Source organism: Canis aureus, chromosome 23, assembly GCF_053574225.1.
Source record: "Canis aureus isolate CA01 chromosome 23, VMU_Caureus_v.1.0, whole genome shotgun sequence".
Classification (NCBI taxonomy): Eukaryota; Metazoa; Chordata; class Mammalia; order Carnivora; family Canidae; genus Canis; species Canis aureus.
The window spans coordinates 27,813,146-27,833,284 of NC_135633.1; the positions used below are offsets into that span (position 1 = coordinate 27,813,146).

The 20,139-nt window shown below is 36.3% G+C and overlaps 1 protein-coding gene across 11 annotated transcripts in view; it reads left to right on the plus strand.

The window, feature by feature from the left end:
• The window catches only part of POLD3 (DNA polymerase delta 3, accessory subunit), a 51,335-nt gene that overhangs the window by 17,071 nt on the left and 14,125 nt on the right, over positions 1-20,139 (plus strand). For 7 of the 11 annotated variants that reach the window (XM_077867017.1, XM_077867014.1, XM_077867011.1 and 4 more), the window contains exons 4-9: positions 4,580-4,619; positions 5,813-5,945; positions 10,896-11,160; positions 12,308-12,380; positions 16,177-16,290; positions 17,847-18,012. In XM_077867017.1, the coding sequence (XP_077723143.1) occupies positions 4,580-4,619; positions 5,813-5,945; positions 10,896-11,160; positions 12,308-12,380; positions 16,177-16,290; positions 17,847-18,012 (791 nt within the window). The remainder of the gene's footprint in view (positions 1-4,579; positions 4,620-5,812; positions 5,946-10,895; positions 11,161-12,307; positions 12,381-16,176; positions 16,291-17,846; positions 18,013-20,139) is intronic. The other 4 variants (XM_077867015.1, XM_077867012.1, XM_077867010.1 and 1 more) reach the window with 3 other exon arrangements.

The window sequence follows — 20,139 nt, forward strand, 5'->3', positions numbered from 1 at the left end:
ACCATTTTTTCTCTTATGTTGTAAATTTTAGTAGTTCCTAATGTTTTTCATAAATATATATTTGCTTAAGCCAAACATAAGAGATTTAGAAAAGCAAACCTATATTTCCTGATAATACGACTACTGAAAACAGTTTAAGATTTCTTTCCAATTCCTTTTGTTTGTAGAATATATCCTTCTAGGAATGCACAATCAGCCTGTGTTCTAGTCACTTGCAATAACTCTTCTCTATGGTTAAGCCACTAACTCAGTATCTAGTTAAATTTAGATCTTTTCCCACTTTCAATTTTTAGATTTCTTGCTTTTCCTTACAGGTAATAGTTTTAATAGATTTTGCTTCCCCTTCCATTATTATTGTATTTGTTTTTAATATATTCAAATATATATTCATATTACCCCCTTTTCTTAGATAAAACTTTCATTCTATATACCTTATTTTACACTTTGCTCTTTTACTTAACTGTGGATCCTGAACATCACTCCATAGCAGTTACAGAAATATTCCTCATTCCTTATTATGACCACCTGAACCTACATTGATCTGTTAGTTTTTTCAGCAGTCCCTTATTGATTAGTTTGTTGAGTCACTTAAAATATTTGGCTATTACAAATAGTGCTATAATAAATATGTGTTTTGTATATTTTTGCCACTTTTAGGGTTAAATTTCCTAGGATTCCTAGGATGTATATGTATTTCATTGGGTAATTGCCAAATACCTTTCCATTTTTCATTCCCACTAGTAATATTTAGAGCCCCCTTCTCCACAAAATGCATATTGTCATCTGTTTCAGGGTGAACTATCTATTCATACTTTTTGCCTATTTTTCTAAAGGAATATTTTTCTGTATTTTAGAAACTCTAAACTCTTTTGTGATATGAGTTACAGATATTTCCCACTTTATCATTTGTCTTTGTATTTTGTGCTTAAAGTTTATTTTTGTCATTCAAAAGTTGTATATTAGTTTTTATGGATTATTTAAATAATTTCTTATTGTTTATTATTAGGAAACTTTCCTCATTCTCCGGTTATATCAGTTTACATTTATCTGTTTATAGAAGAATCATCCATATTTTCTTATGGTATATGTATGGTTTCATTCTTTACATTTAAGTCTTTGCTTGTTTTAGAATGTATTCCAAATCTGTGAGAGACAGATCCAATTTTGGTTCTGTATGATTATATATTTATTCTCATTACATCACTTACTGAGAAGTTTTCTTTTACTCACCCTATTTGAGATGGTGTTTGTTTTTTTGTGTTTGTTTTCACAGTTCTAAAATTTAGTTTCATTCTAATATATTTATACTAATGTATGCCACTTAAGCTAGTGATAATTCATAAGTTTAGAAGTTCACAACATATTTTAAAAGCACATAGTAAATATTTATAGAAAATTTTGTAGAGGCACCTGAATGGCTCAGTTGGTTTAAACATCTGCCTTCAGCTCAGGTTGTAAAGAATGTTTATTATAATCCTTTTTTTTTTTTAAAGATTTTATTTATTTATTTGACAGAGAGAGAGAGCCCAAGCAGGGGGAGTGGCAGGCAGAGGGAGAGGGAGAAGCAGGCTCCCCAAGGAGCAGGGAGTTTAATGCGCCCCTTGATCCCAGACCCTGGGATCATGACCTGAACCAAAGACAGATGCTTAACCAATTGAGTCACCCAGGCACCCCTACTGTAATCCTTTTAAAAGCCTTGGTCCATTTTGAAAGATCAACATTGAATTTTTAAAATTAAAAAAAAAAAAAAGGAAAATAATTTTTCCCCCCACAAAATACATAAGAACCACTTATTGGCATTTACATTTTAAGTGCCCAGAATAAAATGGACTAAATTTTCAAAGGCAGTTAATGACAGCTTGTACAAGGACTGGTTTCATTTGACTTAGCACCAAGTAAAGTAAGTGTAAATATGCCATTGAAGAGTCAAGTTTCTCCTCCAGCTCTCATATTGCTCTATTCTTCTTAGCAGGCGATAGGATGTCAGCAAGCATCCTTGTTGTTCCATTAAGGAATCAAAGCATTTTCATTTTAATATGGCTACTTAGATTATACTCGCCAGTAATTTTTTTCCTTCCAGATAACACTGGATGTAACTATGCAGTTAATGTTCCAGGTGTTAACTTCTTGGATTAGGAATAAAGAACTCAATTAGCAAACTCAGTTATTTTCCTGGTCTTTTTTAACCTGTCATGTAAATCCTTTTAAGTGCTATACCTATTTACTAATTATGATTATTATATATATCAAGGGAATTTTCCCCAAGCATACTATTTCTATTTCCTGATGATAAAGTATGCTTGTTTTACTAGTGCTGTGGGTTTTCTTTTCTTTTTTTTTTTTTGTACTTTGTTACTCATCAAAGTAGATCTTATATTTGATTAAATAGTGAAACTAGCAAGTAGATCCTAAAGCACACATTTCTATACTGAATAACCTCTAAAAACATAAGACTACATTTTCTGTTGAAAATTCAACTTTGGTGTTTTTGCAAGAACTTATGTCAATTTCTAACATAAATCATATCCCTTGGTGCACATGTATTTTCCAAAGAAAAGTCTTAGGAAAATAAATTTTCCTATGTGCTATAATTAATACATTTTTATAGTAAACTGAAAATTCTGAATAAACTGAAGGTTTAACAAAATAAATTCAGCATATATGGCTAGATTATAAGTGTCTTAGTATGGGGGGCTGGGGGACTCAATCAGGTGTCTGACTCTTGGTTTTGGCTGAGGTTGTGGTCTCATGGTTTGTGAGGTCGAGCCCTGTTTTGGGCTCTGTGTTAAATGAGGAGTCTGCTTGGGGTTTTTCTCCCTTTGCCTCCCCCTTCTGCTCACTTGCTTGGGCTCTTTCTCTCTCTCTTTCTCTCTCTCTCTCAAATCTTTAAAAAAAATAAATAAAGTAATAGTGTAAAGGCAGCAGTGAATTTGCATCCTGTAACTACTCTGTAAATCCATTTTTTTTTTTTTTTTCCGGAATTTTATAGACCTACTATCTCACAGAGCCATACACCACCATGCTAAAGATGTCCTTTTGGCATCAATTTATGCAAAAGCCTCTGATGAGATACTTTCCCCAAATGACATGGAATTTTTTTGTTTCTTTTTCAGAAAGTAAGGAAACATTATCAATCACTTAATCTTCTGAACAAATGTTAGGTTACTATCAATTGCTCTTTTAATTATGCTCTAAAGATTTTTAATTTAGACATTTCTGATGTCTTTCAGTGGCGCACTGATAGAAGATAACTGAATAAAACACACTAGATGATTTCAAAAGATGAGTCTTCATATCTGACTCATTTGGCACATCCTTAATTTCCAGATAAAATCAGTAGAAATGAAATTAATATAATTTTCAAAGAATTCATACATGCCAATCTTAGGACAAGGAGCTTCTCAATGCATGGATGAGGAGCTTCTCAGCTTTCTAGGTAAATGTGGTTATTTCTTCATGGAGTAACTACTTTCTGGTTTATTTGTTGAACTTTGTTATAGGGGCAGATCTTGTTAGTTTCTGTTCTGGAGAATGTTTCCAACACCCCTTTTGTCTGGTAGGTGATATTCCAGGACCAGCTCTGTTTGGGCTTTGTAAGCCTTCAATCTCTTGAGAACCATCTTTAATCTGTTACACTGGATGGGATGAGAGGCTCTCCAGTCAGATCACCCTTTTGGGAGGGTTGAATTTGATGTAGACTTGGTGGCTAGGTGGATGAATTTAGCAAGCAGTGAGATATTGCTTAATGACCTTACAGGGCATGTTTAGATTAATCACTCTGATAAACTATCCAGGGCTTCTACCTGTGGAAGTACCTTGGAAAACTGTCCAATAGCCAGCTACATTGGATGAGTTTTTCAGCTCATGAAGGGCCAAGCTGAGTCATGACCTTGTTTGAAATGAGCTTCTCTTGTTCAGTCGAAGTCTTGGCTAACACACCAATTTCTGTGCCCCAAATCTATTTCAGAGGGGCCCCTGCTGGAGAGGTGTTTCAGCTTGAAGTATTGGTGATGTTCGATGGTACACCTTGCCCAACATCAGTGCCATCATGATCACTGTGCTCAGTAGGCCTGGGCCCCACAGATACTGGGGCTTTGGCCTCGCTGCACACTCACCCTCTTCTGTGGGCTGGCAGCACTGTGAGCTGGGGGCTGCTGTTTGGTTTTGGATTGTATTGATATGTATGTTCTGTCACTTTTCTTACCCAGATGGAGAAATTTTAAAGTAAGTTAAAAATAAGTCTGACTTTATTAAACTGTACACAGATTTTTAAAGAGGATTTTATGTATGTATGTATGTATTTAATTTAGCAGGGGTGTCCAAAGGGGGAAGGAGAGGGGTAAGCAAATTTCCTTCCCTGGCTGGATCCTAGGACTCTGAGATCATGACCTGAGTGGAAACCAAGAGTGGGACACTCAACTGACTGAGCCACGTAGGCACCCTGTACACAGATTTTTTTAGGGGTACTTGATATTCCTAATTTCACACCCACGTGCAACTGAATTTATTAGCAAAGAAGCTTTAGAATCGCAAGTTGTACTACTACTTTAAACACTAATGAAGTGTTATTTCCTTACAGTGCCACAAGGTTGCGGTAGTGAGAGAAGATAAATTGGAAGGTAAGTTTCAGCGACTTAGCAAGATTTTCCTCTTATGGTATCAATGTAGGTACAGTAAAAAATCGCCCCCTAGCATCTGCATATAATATATTTAGCTACTTAACTGAAGAGCTGAATATTCCTTTTATTAGTAGTTTCTGAAGCATGTTAAAATAGAATACCACATCTGCCTAACTTCCCATTTTAAGACCAATAGCTGCCAACATTTACAAAGTACTTTTATTACAAGATTTCAAAACTCATGTCTTTCATTGCAAAAAACTATCATGAATGCCATATGGAACACCTCATCACCTGAAAAAAGGCAGTAGTCTCTAAACATTGTATTGTGTTCCATAACGGTTTTTTAGGAAGAAAATTAAAGAATGCTTTTCTGAAGTCAGAAAGTCTTAAAATAACTTCTAAATTAAATGTATCCTCTCACTTCAAGACTATTAATGCTATGGTTCTATTATTTAAAAATCCAGTTCAAAGGATTTTTATAACAGGGTCTACATTGTCTGGACATACACCTCAAGATAAAACCTGCTCTATTGTACTTTGTATACAAAGACTCCTACCAGTGGTGTGGTTTTCTTACAAATTAACTCTGAACTACTTAATGGTGGTGATGTCCACTTTTGTCTTTCTGAATTCCCCCACAGTGGTGGCCAAAGCGAGATTTATTCATTCAGTAGATACATAATGAAGCGCATTCCCTTTCTTCATGGAATCTAACATTTGTTCTTGTAATGTTCTTTTGTGTTTTTTCTCTGCAGACTTACCTGGCTAGTAGTATTTTGCTATAGAGTTGCTTTCTCTATAGAAAAATTGAGTTATATAATTGAGTCTTCTCAAATAGAAATTACTTATTTAATTATATGCTAGAGTGTAGGATTCTTCCCTGAAAAAAAAAAGAACACATCAAAATCATCATCAATCATTTATTAATATTTACTGAATGTCCACTGGATGAGTGATACCCTCACAGGTGTTGTACTTAGAACTGACTCACCACCACCTACCTTGTCATGATGTCTCAGTTGTAGACAGAAGAGTTGATGTTATGCTGTGTATGTGACTCTTTGGCCTTTTAGTGCTTTTTAGACCACCACAGATTGCAAATGGTTTTAATGCAGAAGGGTTTCTTGTTAAAGTCCCCACATGCTATGAAGTTTGTGTATTAACAGACTGCTTTTCCTGTTGACTTGTAGCAGTGAAGTCCAAGCTAGCTGTGACTGCCAGCATCCATGTGTACAGCATCCAGAAAGCCATGCTAAAGGACAGTGGGCCTCTGTTCAATACCGACTATGACATCCTTAAAAGCAACTTGCAGAACTGCAGCAAGTGAGCTCCTTAATGTTCCTTGTGGGCTTCTTTACGAATTGATTTTGTAAGATGTTTACACAGTGGCTGCCTCTTAAGAGTGAATGCCAAGTCTAGTAAAACCCCATTTATCTTGCAGTAAGACACATGCCTGGTTTTATTAGTACATCATAAGGTGAAAAATAGCAGCCACAACCCATACTGAAAACCCCAATGGACTCCCCATAAATCTATTTCTCATGTATTTATCCTGTCACCGCCACCAGAAATGTTTGTTGTGTCCCCTCATTACTCCCTTACCCTAGTCTCTACTTGTCTAAATCCTACCCATTTTTCAAGAACCAGTTCAGATGTCTTTCAAAAACTATTTCTACTTTGTTATGCCTCTACCTTCCATCAAAAAACATTTGATCTTCCACAGCCAGGATCAGATCTTGTTCATCTTTTGTATTCTTTGTATCATCTTCCATAAGGAGATGGACTATATAATACACAGGCTTGTGTTGTGGCTTTGCTGCTTAATAGTCTGGTGGCTTTGGACAAATTACTTAAACTCTTTGGCTTTGGCTTTTCATTTTTAAGCTTGAGCTTTGGCTTTTTCATTTTTAAATTAGATATAATAATGCCTACTTTGTGGGGTTGTACAAGGGTTCAAGTCAGTTCCCCAGATGTATTAAGCACCTATTACTTTGATAGGTACTAAGTGAGATAATTTGAATTCATTCCACAAAGATCTGATGAGTACCTATGACATGCCACACACTATAGAGTGAATATGGCCCAATACCTGCTTATGGAACTGATGGTCCTATGGGAGACAATTACAGTATCGTGTGACAGAGCTGTAGTAGGAGTAATACCATGGGAGGATGTTTGGGGAGTATTCATCCTCCACTTTTGAGTGAGGAGGCAAAACGAAGGCTTCCTTGAGGGTGTGGCAACTAAGTGAAGCCTGAAGGCCTGAGTAGAAGTAGCTAGTTAAAGGAGAAGTAAGAATGTAAGGACAGAGCTACGAGAAAACCTGATGCTTGTGTGGGACCACAGTCATTTTCTATGGCAGAAACTTAGAGTGAGAGGTAGGAAATAATGAGGTATAAGAATGGAAGTAGGTGTCAGATTATATGCTTTGACTACTAGGATAAGGAGTTTAGACTTTATCTGAGGGCACCTCTGAAGATTTTGAAGCCAAGGGATAAAATGATCAGAATTGTATTACAGAAAGATCACTTGGGAAAAAAACAATCACTTGGGGGTGCCTGGGTAGCTCAGTCAGTTAAACATCTGGCTCTTGATTTTGGCTCAGGTCATGATCTCAGGGTTGTGAGATTGAGCCCTGTATTGGGCTCCATGTTTAGCAGGGAGTCTGCTTGAGATTCTTGCTCCCTCTTCTTTTGCCCCTCTCCTGCTCACACACTTGGACGTGCATGTTCTCTCTCTCTAGATAAATAAATAGAATCTTTAAAAAAAAAAAATCACTTGGCTGCATTGGTGAACATAGATCAGAAGGGAATAATCAAGAGACAAAGCCATCATTGAAAAATATTGCAGTGATTCAGAGTGGAGATGACAGTTACCTGAAGTGTAGTAGTGATGTTGAGGGTGAAGAGGTATAAAGGTTAAAGAATCATGCTGTCAAAACCTGGATATTGTAATGCTTGGGGACCAGGGGTGGGGGATGGAAGTAGGAGAGGGGTGTTCATGCTGTTAAGGGTGATGGCCACGTGTCTGACTTGGGTGTCTGCTTAGGTGATGGTGTCATCACCAAGAAAGGGAATATGTGGGGAGGAGTAGGCTTGGGAAGAGAAAGAAAATGATGAATTGGGTTTGAACATGTTGAATCTGGGAAACTTGTGGGGAGTTCAAGTGGAGATGTCCATGCAATAGTCCAGAGTTCAGGAGAGAAATTTGATGTGAAGATAGAAATTTTGGAATCAGAGAAAATAATTAATTGGGCCACAGCAGTAGATATAGTCATGCAGAAAGAATCAATAGAATGAAAGAGGGCAGAAAGTAAAACTCTAGGCCACAATTACTAGCTATATAACCTTGAGCAAATTATTTAACCTCTTGGTACCTCAGCTTCCTCATCAGTAAAATGAAGCTAACAATAGTTCCAACATCAAAGGGTTGTCAAGGAGTAAATGAATATATATAAAATACTTAGAATGGTGCTTGGCACATAGTAAGCACTATTTAAGTGATAACCATTTTTCAAAAAATGGGCAAGAGAAGGGGAGCCTAAATGGGAGCAACCAGAGATGAGAGGAAAATCCCAAGAGTATATGGGATTCTAAAAGCAAAGGAAAGCGTTTCAAGGAGGAACTGATTGACAATATCATACCTTGCTGAGAAGCAAAGTAAAATAGGAACTGAAGGGCAACCTGGGTGGCTCAGGGGTTTAGTGCTGCCTTCAGCCCAGGGTGTGACCCTGGAGACCTGGGATCGAGTTCCACATCGGGCTCCCTGCAAGGAGCCTGCTCACTCCCTCTGCCTGTGTCTCTGCCTCTCTTTCTCTGTGTACACACTCTCATGAATAAATAAATAAAATCTTAAAAAAAAAAAAAAAAAGGAACTGAAGAGTCCATTGGATTTAGTGATGGCCTCGGTAAGAGAGTTTTCAGTGGAGTGACCAGATTCTGGTCAACTGAATAAATGGGAGCATGAGAAAGTGGGACAGCAAATATGAACAACTCTTTCCAGGGAATTTGTGAAATGGAGAGAAAAGAGAGGTAACTAAAAAGGAATTGAGACTAAGGGAGGATATATACATTTTTAAAGTTGAGAAGGCCTTGAACATGTATTATTAGGAAAGAGCCATAAAAGAAGAAATTGGTTGAAGCTACTGGGGAGGATGGGATAACTGATAGAACCAAGTTCTTGAGGAGAAATAGATATAGACTTCCCGAACATAGTTTCTGAACTTCCATAAGAATAGGGGTTGTGTCTGTTTTGTACCCAAAATGTTCCTAGCAAATGTTTAAGCGTTTGATAAGTAACTGTTGAGTGAATTAATGATAGACATTAGTTCTTTTTTCTACAGCTCAAAACCTTAAGTATAATAGGCATACAGATGTTTATTAAATAAGTAAATATAATTACATAGCTAAAGAATAATAATTTATAAGTGGTGTTTTTTAGGGAAGGATCCCAGGAAAAGATGAATACCCTGATATGTTTATGTAAATTATAAGATTCCAAAAATAACTTGTATTAAAATGTTGTCATGGCATATGAAGCTCTAAAAATCAGTTATTCTGTTGTACCTAATAAGTAAGCAAACAGGAATAAAGGTGACTCAAAAGTTGAAAATGAAATTTGCTCAGGGACCACTCAAGTAAACATGGCAAGTAGAAATGTAGTAATAGGAAGCACTTTAATGAAATGTTACTTAAATACTTAAAGTATCATGGGTAGAAATGTGAAGAATTTATCTCCAATAAAGAAGTTTGTATTTGGTCCTGAGAATTATGGGCCAACTGAGATCTGACTCATTGTTTTGTGTGTTCTAAGAAGTGCTATGACAGGAAGAAAGTTGAAATTTTAGAACTAAGCAGATTCTTCTGCCTTCGGACATGTTCCCAGCCTAACTTGGTCTCTTCCTTATTGCTAGTTTCTGGTCCTGACCCTAAGGTGTGGATTGTAGACCAAATGGAGAAAGAGTCTGTTTCAGGGCCAACTTTAGATGTTGACAATGAAATGAAACATTGCACTTTTCCTCGTATGTGGAAGCACTGCAAGGCTAGAGAGGAAGACTAGTGGGTGAAAGGAAATGATTTCTGTCTGTTCTTAACTCTGGTGCACAAAATATTTGTGTTAGTATGGGGTTTTCTGAAATGGACCATATAAATCAGTGGAAGATTCTTGGAGCTATTCACTCTAGCTTTGGGGCTGCTCAGTCTAAAGTTACTTCTAAAATTAAATGATTTATCAGAGACTTTTTCTTAGGCTGGTTATTCTAGCAGTTAATCTTGAAGTTGTGCTTGGTTGATCTAGAAAATTACTATTACCATATAGTTTCTTTCTTAACCTCCATCTTCTCCCACTCCAAGTTGAGGTGATACGTTGGAGAGAGAAACCAGAAGCCTCACTTCCAGGGACATCAGTTATCATTCTTTCACTAGTACTTCTGTGTGCCAGGTCTTGTACTGCATACCTAAAATACAAAAGATGAATAATGAATACCCTTCCTACATCCAAGGAGCTCTCACCTACCTCCAGTAAGCTAAAGACTGGGGGAAATTAAATGTCCTTTGTTAGAAAAGTTGGAGAACTTTGCTTTAAGTACAGCTATGATTTGTGTGAAACAGGCACATCTACAATAATTATAGAAGAGATGAATGTTCCCTTTAATATGCCACTTATACCGTTCCAGATTTCTTCACTTGGCTTTGGGCATACTTGTCGGCCTCTGTTGGTATTATTAGAAATTATTAGCAAACAACAGTGAAAGGACCACCAGTCATAGGAGCCAGAGGTTCTGTTCCCAGCTTCTTCCTTGTTTTAAAGCATGATCCATTCGGGCCAGGATAGTTGCCAGGAAATTTGTTAATATTTAAAGTTAATAATTTTGGTTCAGTCAATATTTATTGTATATGTAGTCCTGTAAGTTGAAGGTCTTTAAAAACAAGAGATAACCATTTGATTTCCCGAGGATAGTGAAAATACTAATCTTTTGTTATTTTTAGTGTGTCCTTATTGTTTTGAATTAATATACTTTCTTGAGAAAAGTAAAGATACTCAAAATGGTACAGTAGAACAGTTCCAGTTCTGTTATTAACTAGACGTATAATCTAGGGCAAGTCCTTCAGTGTCTCTCCAATACTTGTTTTGTATCTAAATAAGAGTTTTGTGCAAAGTAATTTCTAAAATCCATTTTAGTTATAAAATTTTCTAATTTAATAGTATTAGAGTTAGAAAGTATTATGTGGAAGAAGCAAGACTTTGAAACTAATGTAACCTCTGTGACCTCAGATTTAGTGCCATACAGTGTGCAGCTGCAGTGCCCAGAGCTCCTGCTGAATCCTCATCTTCTGAAAAGTTTGAGCAGTCAAATCTTCAAGTACAAAGTGAGACACCAGCCAATCATGAGTTGACAACCAATGGTCACAGTCCACCTACCTCCAAACAGATTTTACAGCAGCCCAAAGGAATAATGGGAATGTTTGCCTCTAAAGCTGTTTCTAAAACCCAAGATGTCAACAAAGAAACCAAAACAGAGACTAAAGAGGTAACAAATGTAAGTCTTCTTTAAAGGTATGTCTTTGTAGCTCAAAATGGTTAACTAGAAAAGCATTATAGTTCTAGTGGTAGTAATTTAATCACATAAGGTTCTGATATATAATAATATGTTCTAGTTTTTCTACTTTAGTCTGAATCCTTTAATTCTTGATATTCTCATCTGAAATAGTCCTTTTTCTTTCAATAAAGCTTCTCCCCAAATCCCTCCATTTCTTCTATAAAATGGCCCTGTGCACATTGCAAAATTGTTGTGTACAAGCCAATTGAAATAAAGCATACAAAAATACTTGAAAATTACAAAGTTCAAGGAATTGCGTATTAGCAATACATCATTTTGGGAACATCTTATATTCTGAACTATGCCATGTATGCTTTTCTTCTTAGTATATTTAACATTCCTGTTCTGTTTTCTGAATTTTCGCTTTTTTCTTTATCTGCTTCCCTTAGTTTTTTATTATTCACTCATATAAAGTAACTTGAAGTACACCGAGTTAAGAAGTCTCATTAAAAAACTATTTAAAAATACTCCCAAAAAGCATAACTATTGTTATTACTGTTAATCCCTTCATTGTGATTTTACAACTTCCACTTTGGGAAAGGAGCGGGGAGTGGAGAGAAAACACTGTGTGCCAGTAGTTTGATCTTTGCTTAAATCCTAACAGTTCAGTGAGGAGGAGAGATCTCCATTTTGTATGTGGTGAAACTAAGTGCTAGATTTTTTGAGTGATTTGCCTGGGTATCAGATTGCTATTAAGTGGCACAACCAGCATTCAGATCCACTTGTGATTATTACAAATGTAACATTTTAGAGGTTCTCCCCTCCACCACCCACCCCTTGTGTACCATATTGCCTTTGATCTGTTTTAATTCCATAAAACTAAGTAGTTTTTAAATATACTCAAAAGTTTAGACACATTCATGGATAGTAAGTCTGTAAGAACTATGAGCAACTAAACTTTGGAGATTAACATCGGAGGCTCTGGCCTGGATTTGTTCTTAAATCTAATGCCGACACATTTTGGCATGATTATGTAGTGATTGTGCCATCATGACACTGTGCCCTGCTATTGAAGAGATTGTTTACGATTACCACTTGAAGAACAGCCTAGACACTAGAAAAAAAATCATGTGTTTTCTGCTTTTAGGTATCTTCTGTAGGCAACAAGGCACCAGGAAAAGGGAATGTGATGAGCAATTTTTTTGGAAAAGCTGCTATGAGTAAGCATATTTTTACCTTCCTTTGATTAATCCATAAATGTTAGTATAATAACATATTTGAGGTAAAAGGCACCTTGTCCAGTTTTTGCCCATCTAGTATATCATTGTAGCCTTCCTGCATCCTAACATAAATTTTCAGTCTCCTCACCAGTATATTGAATGGAAATAATCCAACTGGAACAGTGGATTTGATTTTATGGGTGAGCTGAGTTCAGTTTAGATCTCTTGAAGGGTAGTTTACTACTCCTGTTTTGACTTTCTGCCTTGAAAAGAGAATTTGTTTCATAGAGCTTTTGAAAATGGGTGACAAAATAGAAGGGAGGCTGCTTGGTTAAACAGTACAGTGTTGAGGTTAATATCCTAGGTGGTAGGGTCAGCTTGGCTCGTGTGACCATCATTAATTATTACCCCTGTCTCCCCAGGGGGATGCAAAAACAAATCTCTTGACTTTCTATAGTTATTTTTTTGCAAATTACTCCTGGTAATGAACTAGACTTCAGTATGAATTAGAAGGGCCCAGATGGTACTGGCCGTTTGAAAATAATACTTTTTGAGAAAACAAAATTGCCTTTATTTAAATTTTTTTTAAAATAAGAATTCATATGGAAAGAACCAGTAGTCACATATTTTCATACTTCTCATACCAAGTACACATCCCCCGAGGGTATGTGGCATAATACCAGAAAGAATTCAGGAGCCGCAGGATAATTATGGCACACTCTCTTGGACCATCAGTTTTACAAAGATCTTGTGGTAAGGCATTTTGTTACATGCCTATGCAAGCAAAATTAGTCAGAATTCTCCTTTCCCATGATGGTCAAATTAGTGGTTGGAGGAGGCTTTTGGGGAGATGGTGTTTGTTTGCCGTAAAAACTATCAGAGAAGGTTTTTGTGTTCTGAAAGTATATGGAAAATTTGATACTTTCAGGTTATTGGTAAGCATGTTGTATTGCAGGCAGAGTGCACAAGGAGGGCTCCCTACTTCTGTGAAAATTGATGGTGCTAAGGTCACTGGCTTGCATGGCTGATACTGGTCCACTGAACTGAATCAGATTATGTGGTTTCTTGGTGACTTTTAGGTCCACTTTTGTTTTGTTTTTCTTGTGCCTTTGTAACCAGTGAATTTAAAAATTTTTATTTCTAAAAAAAAAAAAAAAATTATTTCTAAAATATATAAGCCATGAATTTTTCCTAGTCATAAAAAAGTCAAGCCATACAGAAGTATACACTTATTTATTCATGTGTTTATTTAGGACATATTTACTGAGCAACTACTGTGTACTTGGTGCTAATATGCATGGTGATACAATGGAAAAATCTCTCCAAAGGGTGAGATCTCTGCCCTTGTGGTCCTTAAATACTAGTAGAGACCAACAAATAAATAAAGAATAAAATACTTAATGATCGTAATTGCTAGGCAGACAATAACAATAATAGAGTGGGGAAACTGGATAAAATAAAAGAAATACTTACCTAATAAAAAGAATGGCTTTAAAAAGGATCCAGGGCTCCTGGATGGCTCAGCAGTTTAGTGCCTGCCTTGGTCCCACATCAGGCTCCTTGCATGGAGCCTGCTTCTCCCTCTGCCTGTGTCTCTGCCTTTCTCTCTGTGTTTCTCATGAATAAATAATATCTAAAAAAAAAAAAAAAAAAAGAATGGCTTCTAAAGTTGATTTATTGAACAGATCTTTTTTAAGGATGAATGTTTAGACTAAAACGATGAATATTGGGCAGCCTGGGTGGCTCCGCGGTTTAGCACCGCCTTCAGTCCAGGGCCTGATTCTGGAGACCCGGGATTGAGTCCCACTTCAGGCTCCCTGTGTGGAGCCTGCTCCTCCCTCTGCCTGTGTCTCTGTCTCTGTCTCTCTCTCTCTCGTGAGTAAATAAATAAAATCTTTAAAAAATAATAAAAATAAAACAATATTTTTATTGTATTTGACACATGACAAGATCATTGCAATGAAAATGAAGACAGTTGGATGAAAAGAGTTGTGGGGACTTTGAAGCATTTAAAACTTAATGCTGGACAATAACAAGTGTTGGCAAGGATGTAGAGAAGTCAAACCCACATACATTGCTGTGGAGAATATAAAATGATATGCTTGCTCTAAAAACAGTATGGCAGTATTTCAAAAAGTTAAACAATTATCCAACACTTCCACTCCTACATATCTACTCAAGTGAATTAAAACTATATGTCCACACAGACACTTGTACAAAAGTGTTCATAGCAGCATTATTCATAATAGCCTAAAAGTGAAACAACCCAAAGGTCCATCATCTGATGAATGAATAAACAAAATGTGATATAACCACACAATGGAGTATTACTATTATTTATTTTAAGATTGTATTTATTAGAGAGAGAGTGAGCACGTGCATGTGTGTGCACCCAGTGGGGAGCCTGATGCAGGCTTGATCTCAGGACCTCAAGATCACAACCTAAGCCAAAGTCGGATGCTCAACTGACTGAGCCACCCAGGTGCCCCACAATGAAATATTATTGAGCCGTAAAAAAAGGAATGAGGGCAGCCCCAGTGGCCCAGCGGTTTAGTGCCGCCTTCAGCCTGGGGTGTGATCCTGGAGACCCAGGATCGAGTCCCACGTCAGGCTCCCGCACAGGGCCTGCTTTTCCCTCTGCCTGTTTTTTTTTTTTTTTTCTCTCTCTCTCTCACTCTCTGTCATGAATAAATAAAATCTTAAAAAAAAAAAAAAAGGAATGAACCCATACTATAATATGGATGAACTTTGAAACATGTGAAATGAAAGAAGCTAGACAGGAAAGGCCACATGCTATATAATTCCATTTATATAAATTTCCAGAATAGGCAAATCTTTAGAGACTGAATGTAGATTATTAGTAGATTAGTGTCGTGGGCTGGGTTGGGATTGGAGAGTGACTGCTAATGGGTACAGGGTTCCTTTTTGGGGTGATGAAAATGTTCTAAAATTGGACAGTGGTGATGTTTGCACAATTAAAAACCACTGAATTTTACACTTTTTAAAAAAATTTTGCACTTTAAAAGGGTAAATTTTTTGGTATGTGAATTATCTCATTAATAAGAACTTTAATGCTTAGTATGTGAGAAAAATTACAGCTTTGATGACGAAATTAAGAGGTCATCTGTATCTTATCAAGGTGTTTCATATTTCCTTGAGTATAAGAAGGAGATGCTTTTATTTTTTATTTTTATTTTTTTTAAAGATTTTATTTATTCATGAGAGACACAGAGAAAGAGAGAGGCGCAGAGACACAGGCAGAGAGAGAAGCAGGCTCCATGCAGGGAGCCTGATGTGGGACTTGATCCCAGGTCTCCAGGATCACTCCATGGGCCAAAGGCAGTACTAAACCTCTGAGCCACCCGGGCTGCCCTAGGAGATGCTTTTAATTAGTCAAATGCTACAAATGACTTGATCATTAAGATTAAAAGAAAGAAATATGATTACATTTTCCTTAACCGTAGTCTGAGAATGTTTCAGTGAACTGCCTCTTTGCCAGCTAATTGGCCAATTGTAGTTGCATATGTGAATGAGTTGAGAGTTCCTCAAATACTGTGAAACCACAACAAAGAGTAAAAACTCTGGGTACTGAAACTGTTTGGTCACTGGTATTTTAATTAACATCAGTTTCTTGCAATTGGTAAACTCAATGCAATAGCCTCACTTTCCTTATCCCAAGAGGGAGGGAGGAAATAGTTAACAGTTTTTTGTAATTTTAAAACAACTGCTATCAATGTGATAGAAATTCTGTAACAGAATTCATTTTTTAAAAAGATTTTATTTATTTATTCATTAGAGACCCAGAGAAAGAGAGAGGCAGAGACACAGGCAGAGGGAGAATCAGGCTCCATTCAGGGAGCCCGATGCAGGACTGGATCCCAGGACTCCAGGATCATGCCCTGGGCCAAAGGCAGGTGGTGAACTGCTGAGCCACCCAGGCTGTCCCATGTAACAGAATTCAAAATGTGCATAAACTTTAAGGATATACATGCAACTTTAGAGAACTGGGTTTTTTTTGTTTTGTGTGTGTGTGTGTGTGTGTTTTTGTTTTGTTTTGTTTTGTTTTTTTTTTTTTGACTATCACTTTAGTCCCTGTTCCTAACAAATTACTTGGCACATAGTAGACTATCGGGAATGATAGATTAATATTGCACGGTGAGGTTATATATCATACTGACTCGATCTCCTGGCGATGCATGTTTACTCTCGTACAATTTGGTATAAAAGTTTGAGGAGTACTGATACTTGAGAAGATCAGTTTTGAAAAGGCAGGGGAGAATGCCGTCATTCTCTGATAGATTCCACCATTCAGAATTCTTAGTAAAGTCTTCAAAAAAATTAAATATAAACAGATTGCATGTTATACTTTTATCCATCATCTGTTCTTTCAAATACTTTATAAATTGTTATACTAAGCAGTGTATAATGGCTAAGGCTAAGGTATCAATGTTTTTTTTTTATATATATATATATATATATATATATATATATATATATATATATATACTATAGCTGGTTTAAGCTATTTTACAGCATATAACCAAAGCTACTTATTGAAGAACGTTATGCTGTTCCCAGCTTTGTATGAGTATTTTGTGACTTCTCTTGAAAAAAACTATTATTCATTATAGCACAAAGGCTATTCTTATATATATAATTTCTCAGATGGCTAGGCCCATCTTGCTTGCATTTCTTAGTCCTCTGCACAGCATAGTAGTTGTTTTTGTGTTTTTCAGCTTGGTGTAGGGAAAAAGGTAAGGATTTTGAGGGGTTAAACTGACCTACATTCAAATCTTGACTCAGCCTTTTTTATCAGTGTTACCTTGGATAAGTCATGTAACTTCACATACTAATCCTTTTTAATCCTTAAAGTAATCTCATAAATATTACTTCAGTTTTTTTTTTTTTTTTTTTAGAGAAGATTGACCTTTAGGTCACTTACCCAGAGTAAAACAATTTGAATCAAACTTTTCTGATTCCAAAGTAGTCTTTTAATTATATATCATTAAGATAGTAGTGAGATAATAAGAGTATCCAGGTTTAAGAAGATAGAAAACAAGATCTTGGTATGAATTTCTGTTGTCACTATTTGAAAACTGTGCTCTTGGGACACATCTTTTATCCCTCAGACTCTTAATTTTCTCATCAAATAAATAAGAATGATGTTACCTCATTAAGTTGTATTTGCTTTTTGTAAGCCCTGCTTTTACTATTATTTGGCCTGGGGGCTGTGATATAATGAGGGATTAGCAAGAGGCAGAAATGAAAACAGTTATAGGTAGGGTGGTAGTTGGAAAGGAGAAATGTTCTCTGACTAGACCCTGAGTTCTGTTAAGACAGGACTGTTTTTTATCCCTTTAGCCTCTGCCTCTAACAAATTACTTGGCACTTAGTAGACTGTCAGAGGAATGATAGATTAATATTGCACGGTGAGGTTATATATCATCTGCTATACTGTATTTGTAGATAAACTTAAAGTCAATTTGGATTCAGAACAAGCAGTTAAAGAAGAAAAAATAGTGGAGCAACCTCCAGTGTCTGTCACTGAACCAAAGCTGGCAGTCCCTACAGGCCTGAAGAAATCCAGCAAAAAAGCAGAGCCTGTTAAGATGCAGCAGAAGGAAAAAAAAAGGTAGGAAAATTTTGTTGCCTGTAGGAGAAGAGCGTCTCTGCTGGGGGTGAGAAGGTCTGTTTGGGCTTATTGACATGCAGTTTTCAGTTGAGTACTAAATCCCACTTAATGCCTTAGGGATACAGCTGTATAACCAAAATGAAGAGAGAAGCTAAGTAGCTTATCTAGTGAAGTAGAACTGTGGAATCAGCCAGTTTAGATGATTTAGAGCCCAAAGCCAGAGTTTTGGGCCCCATCGATCTAAATTGATTGTCTTTTTTTCTTTACTTTGTTTTAAATTTGTGGACATAGCATAAGTGTGCCTGATTGTGTCTGTTTTGCACTTCAGATTGCCAAGTGAAGGGTTGCTGTTTCCAGTTAAATTTAAGAGAAAAAGTTCTTTGTTTTCTTTTTATATCAATGAGTTTATTTTTCAAGTGGTAAAATGTAATTAGAAAAGAAAATAAAAAGCACACAAGCTGTTAAAAATGGATCCAGGAATTTGAGACACTACCTCATAGTTGGTAGGAATTAGTCTGTTGAAAGAAATTCTAAAGACACTGTCAGCACTGATAGGCCCAGAAATACTTGACTTTTGTAGCAAGACTGGGGCTACTCTAGTAGAAAACATCAACAAAATGCTGAAGTTCCAAAGGGTCAAGGCTCTGTCCAGTGGGCCTTACCTCCTAGGAATATGTGATGTGGTTGGATTAAAATGTCACTATCCCATGGGAAAGGCACTCATGGTTGATGGCTATAGCCAGGTTACAGCCATTTCATTACCAAGTATGATGTTAACTGTATGTTTTTAGTAGATGCCCTTTACCAGACAGAGGCAATCCTTTTCTATTCCTAGTTTGCAGAGAGGTGTTGTATGAGTGGGTGAATTTTGACAGATGCTTTTTCTACATTTATTGAGATGATCATTTGATGTTACTGTTAAGGTGGGGAATTTACCTTAATTGGTTTTAAAGTGTTAAACCAACCTTGCATTCTTGAGATAAACCTCACTTTGGTCATAATAGGTTATCCTTTTTATAAATTGTTGGATGCTATCTGCTAATATTATAAGGATATTTTTGCCACTGTATCTGTGAGGGCTACACATCAGTTATTTTCTTTTCTGATAATGTCTTTATCAGATTTCAGTATCAAAGTTATGCTAGCCTCATAAAATTAGCTGGGAGCAGTGTCCTTCTGTTTTCTGAAAGAGTATAAGATATACATTATTTTTTTTTTTTCGTTAAAGGTTTGATAAAATTCACCAGTGAATCCGAGCCCAGAGTTTTCTTTGTGGGAAGGTTTATTTTATTTATTTGATTTTTAAAAATAGAGCTATTCAAATTTTCTTGTTTCTTATTGGGTCAGTTTTGCTTATCTTTTTATTTTTTTTTATTTATTTTTTATTTTTTTAAATATTTTTTTCTTTATTTATTTATGATAGTCACACAGAGAGAGAGAGAGAGAGAGGCAGAGACACAGGCAGAGGGAGAAGCAGGCTCCATGCACCGGGAGCCCGACGTGGGATTCGATCCCGGATCTCCAGGATCGCGCCCTGGGCCAAAGGCAGGCGCCAAACCGCTGCGCCACCCAGGGATCCCTTGCTTATCTTTTTAAAGGAATTTATTCTAAGTTGTTGAGTTTATTGCCATAAAGTTCCTAATACAGCTTTATTCTTTGAGTATCTGTAGAATCTGTACTTATCACTACAGATTCCTTCATTTTTTCATTCCTAATATTGGCAATATATAGTTTTGTCTTCTTCTAATCAGGGTTATAAAAGGGTTTATTAAATTTATTAATCGTTAGCCCCAAAATAACAATTTTTGGCTTTAATTTTTTCTATTTTATTTCATTGATTTCTGCTCTTTGTTATTTTTTCTTACTCATTTGGCGTTTAATTTGTTTTTTTTTTTCTAGCTTGAGTTAGAAAGGTAAATTGATATTTAAAGTTACATAAGAAGTAAGTTACTTGAAGATAAAAACTATGTCTCATACATATTTGAGTAGTGTGATAGAGTATCCAGAGGAGCTAACTAATGTCAAGATAGAGTCTAGGTTTTTATTATGTCATTAGAATCACCTTAAGGTCTTAAGTCTATACCTTTGCCCATATTTCTCTTTAAAATATTTATCTCCCTTTTTTAT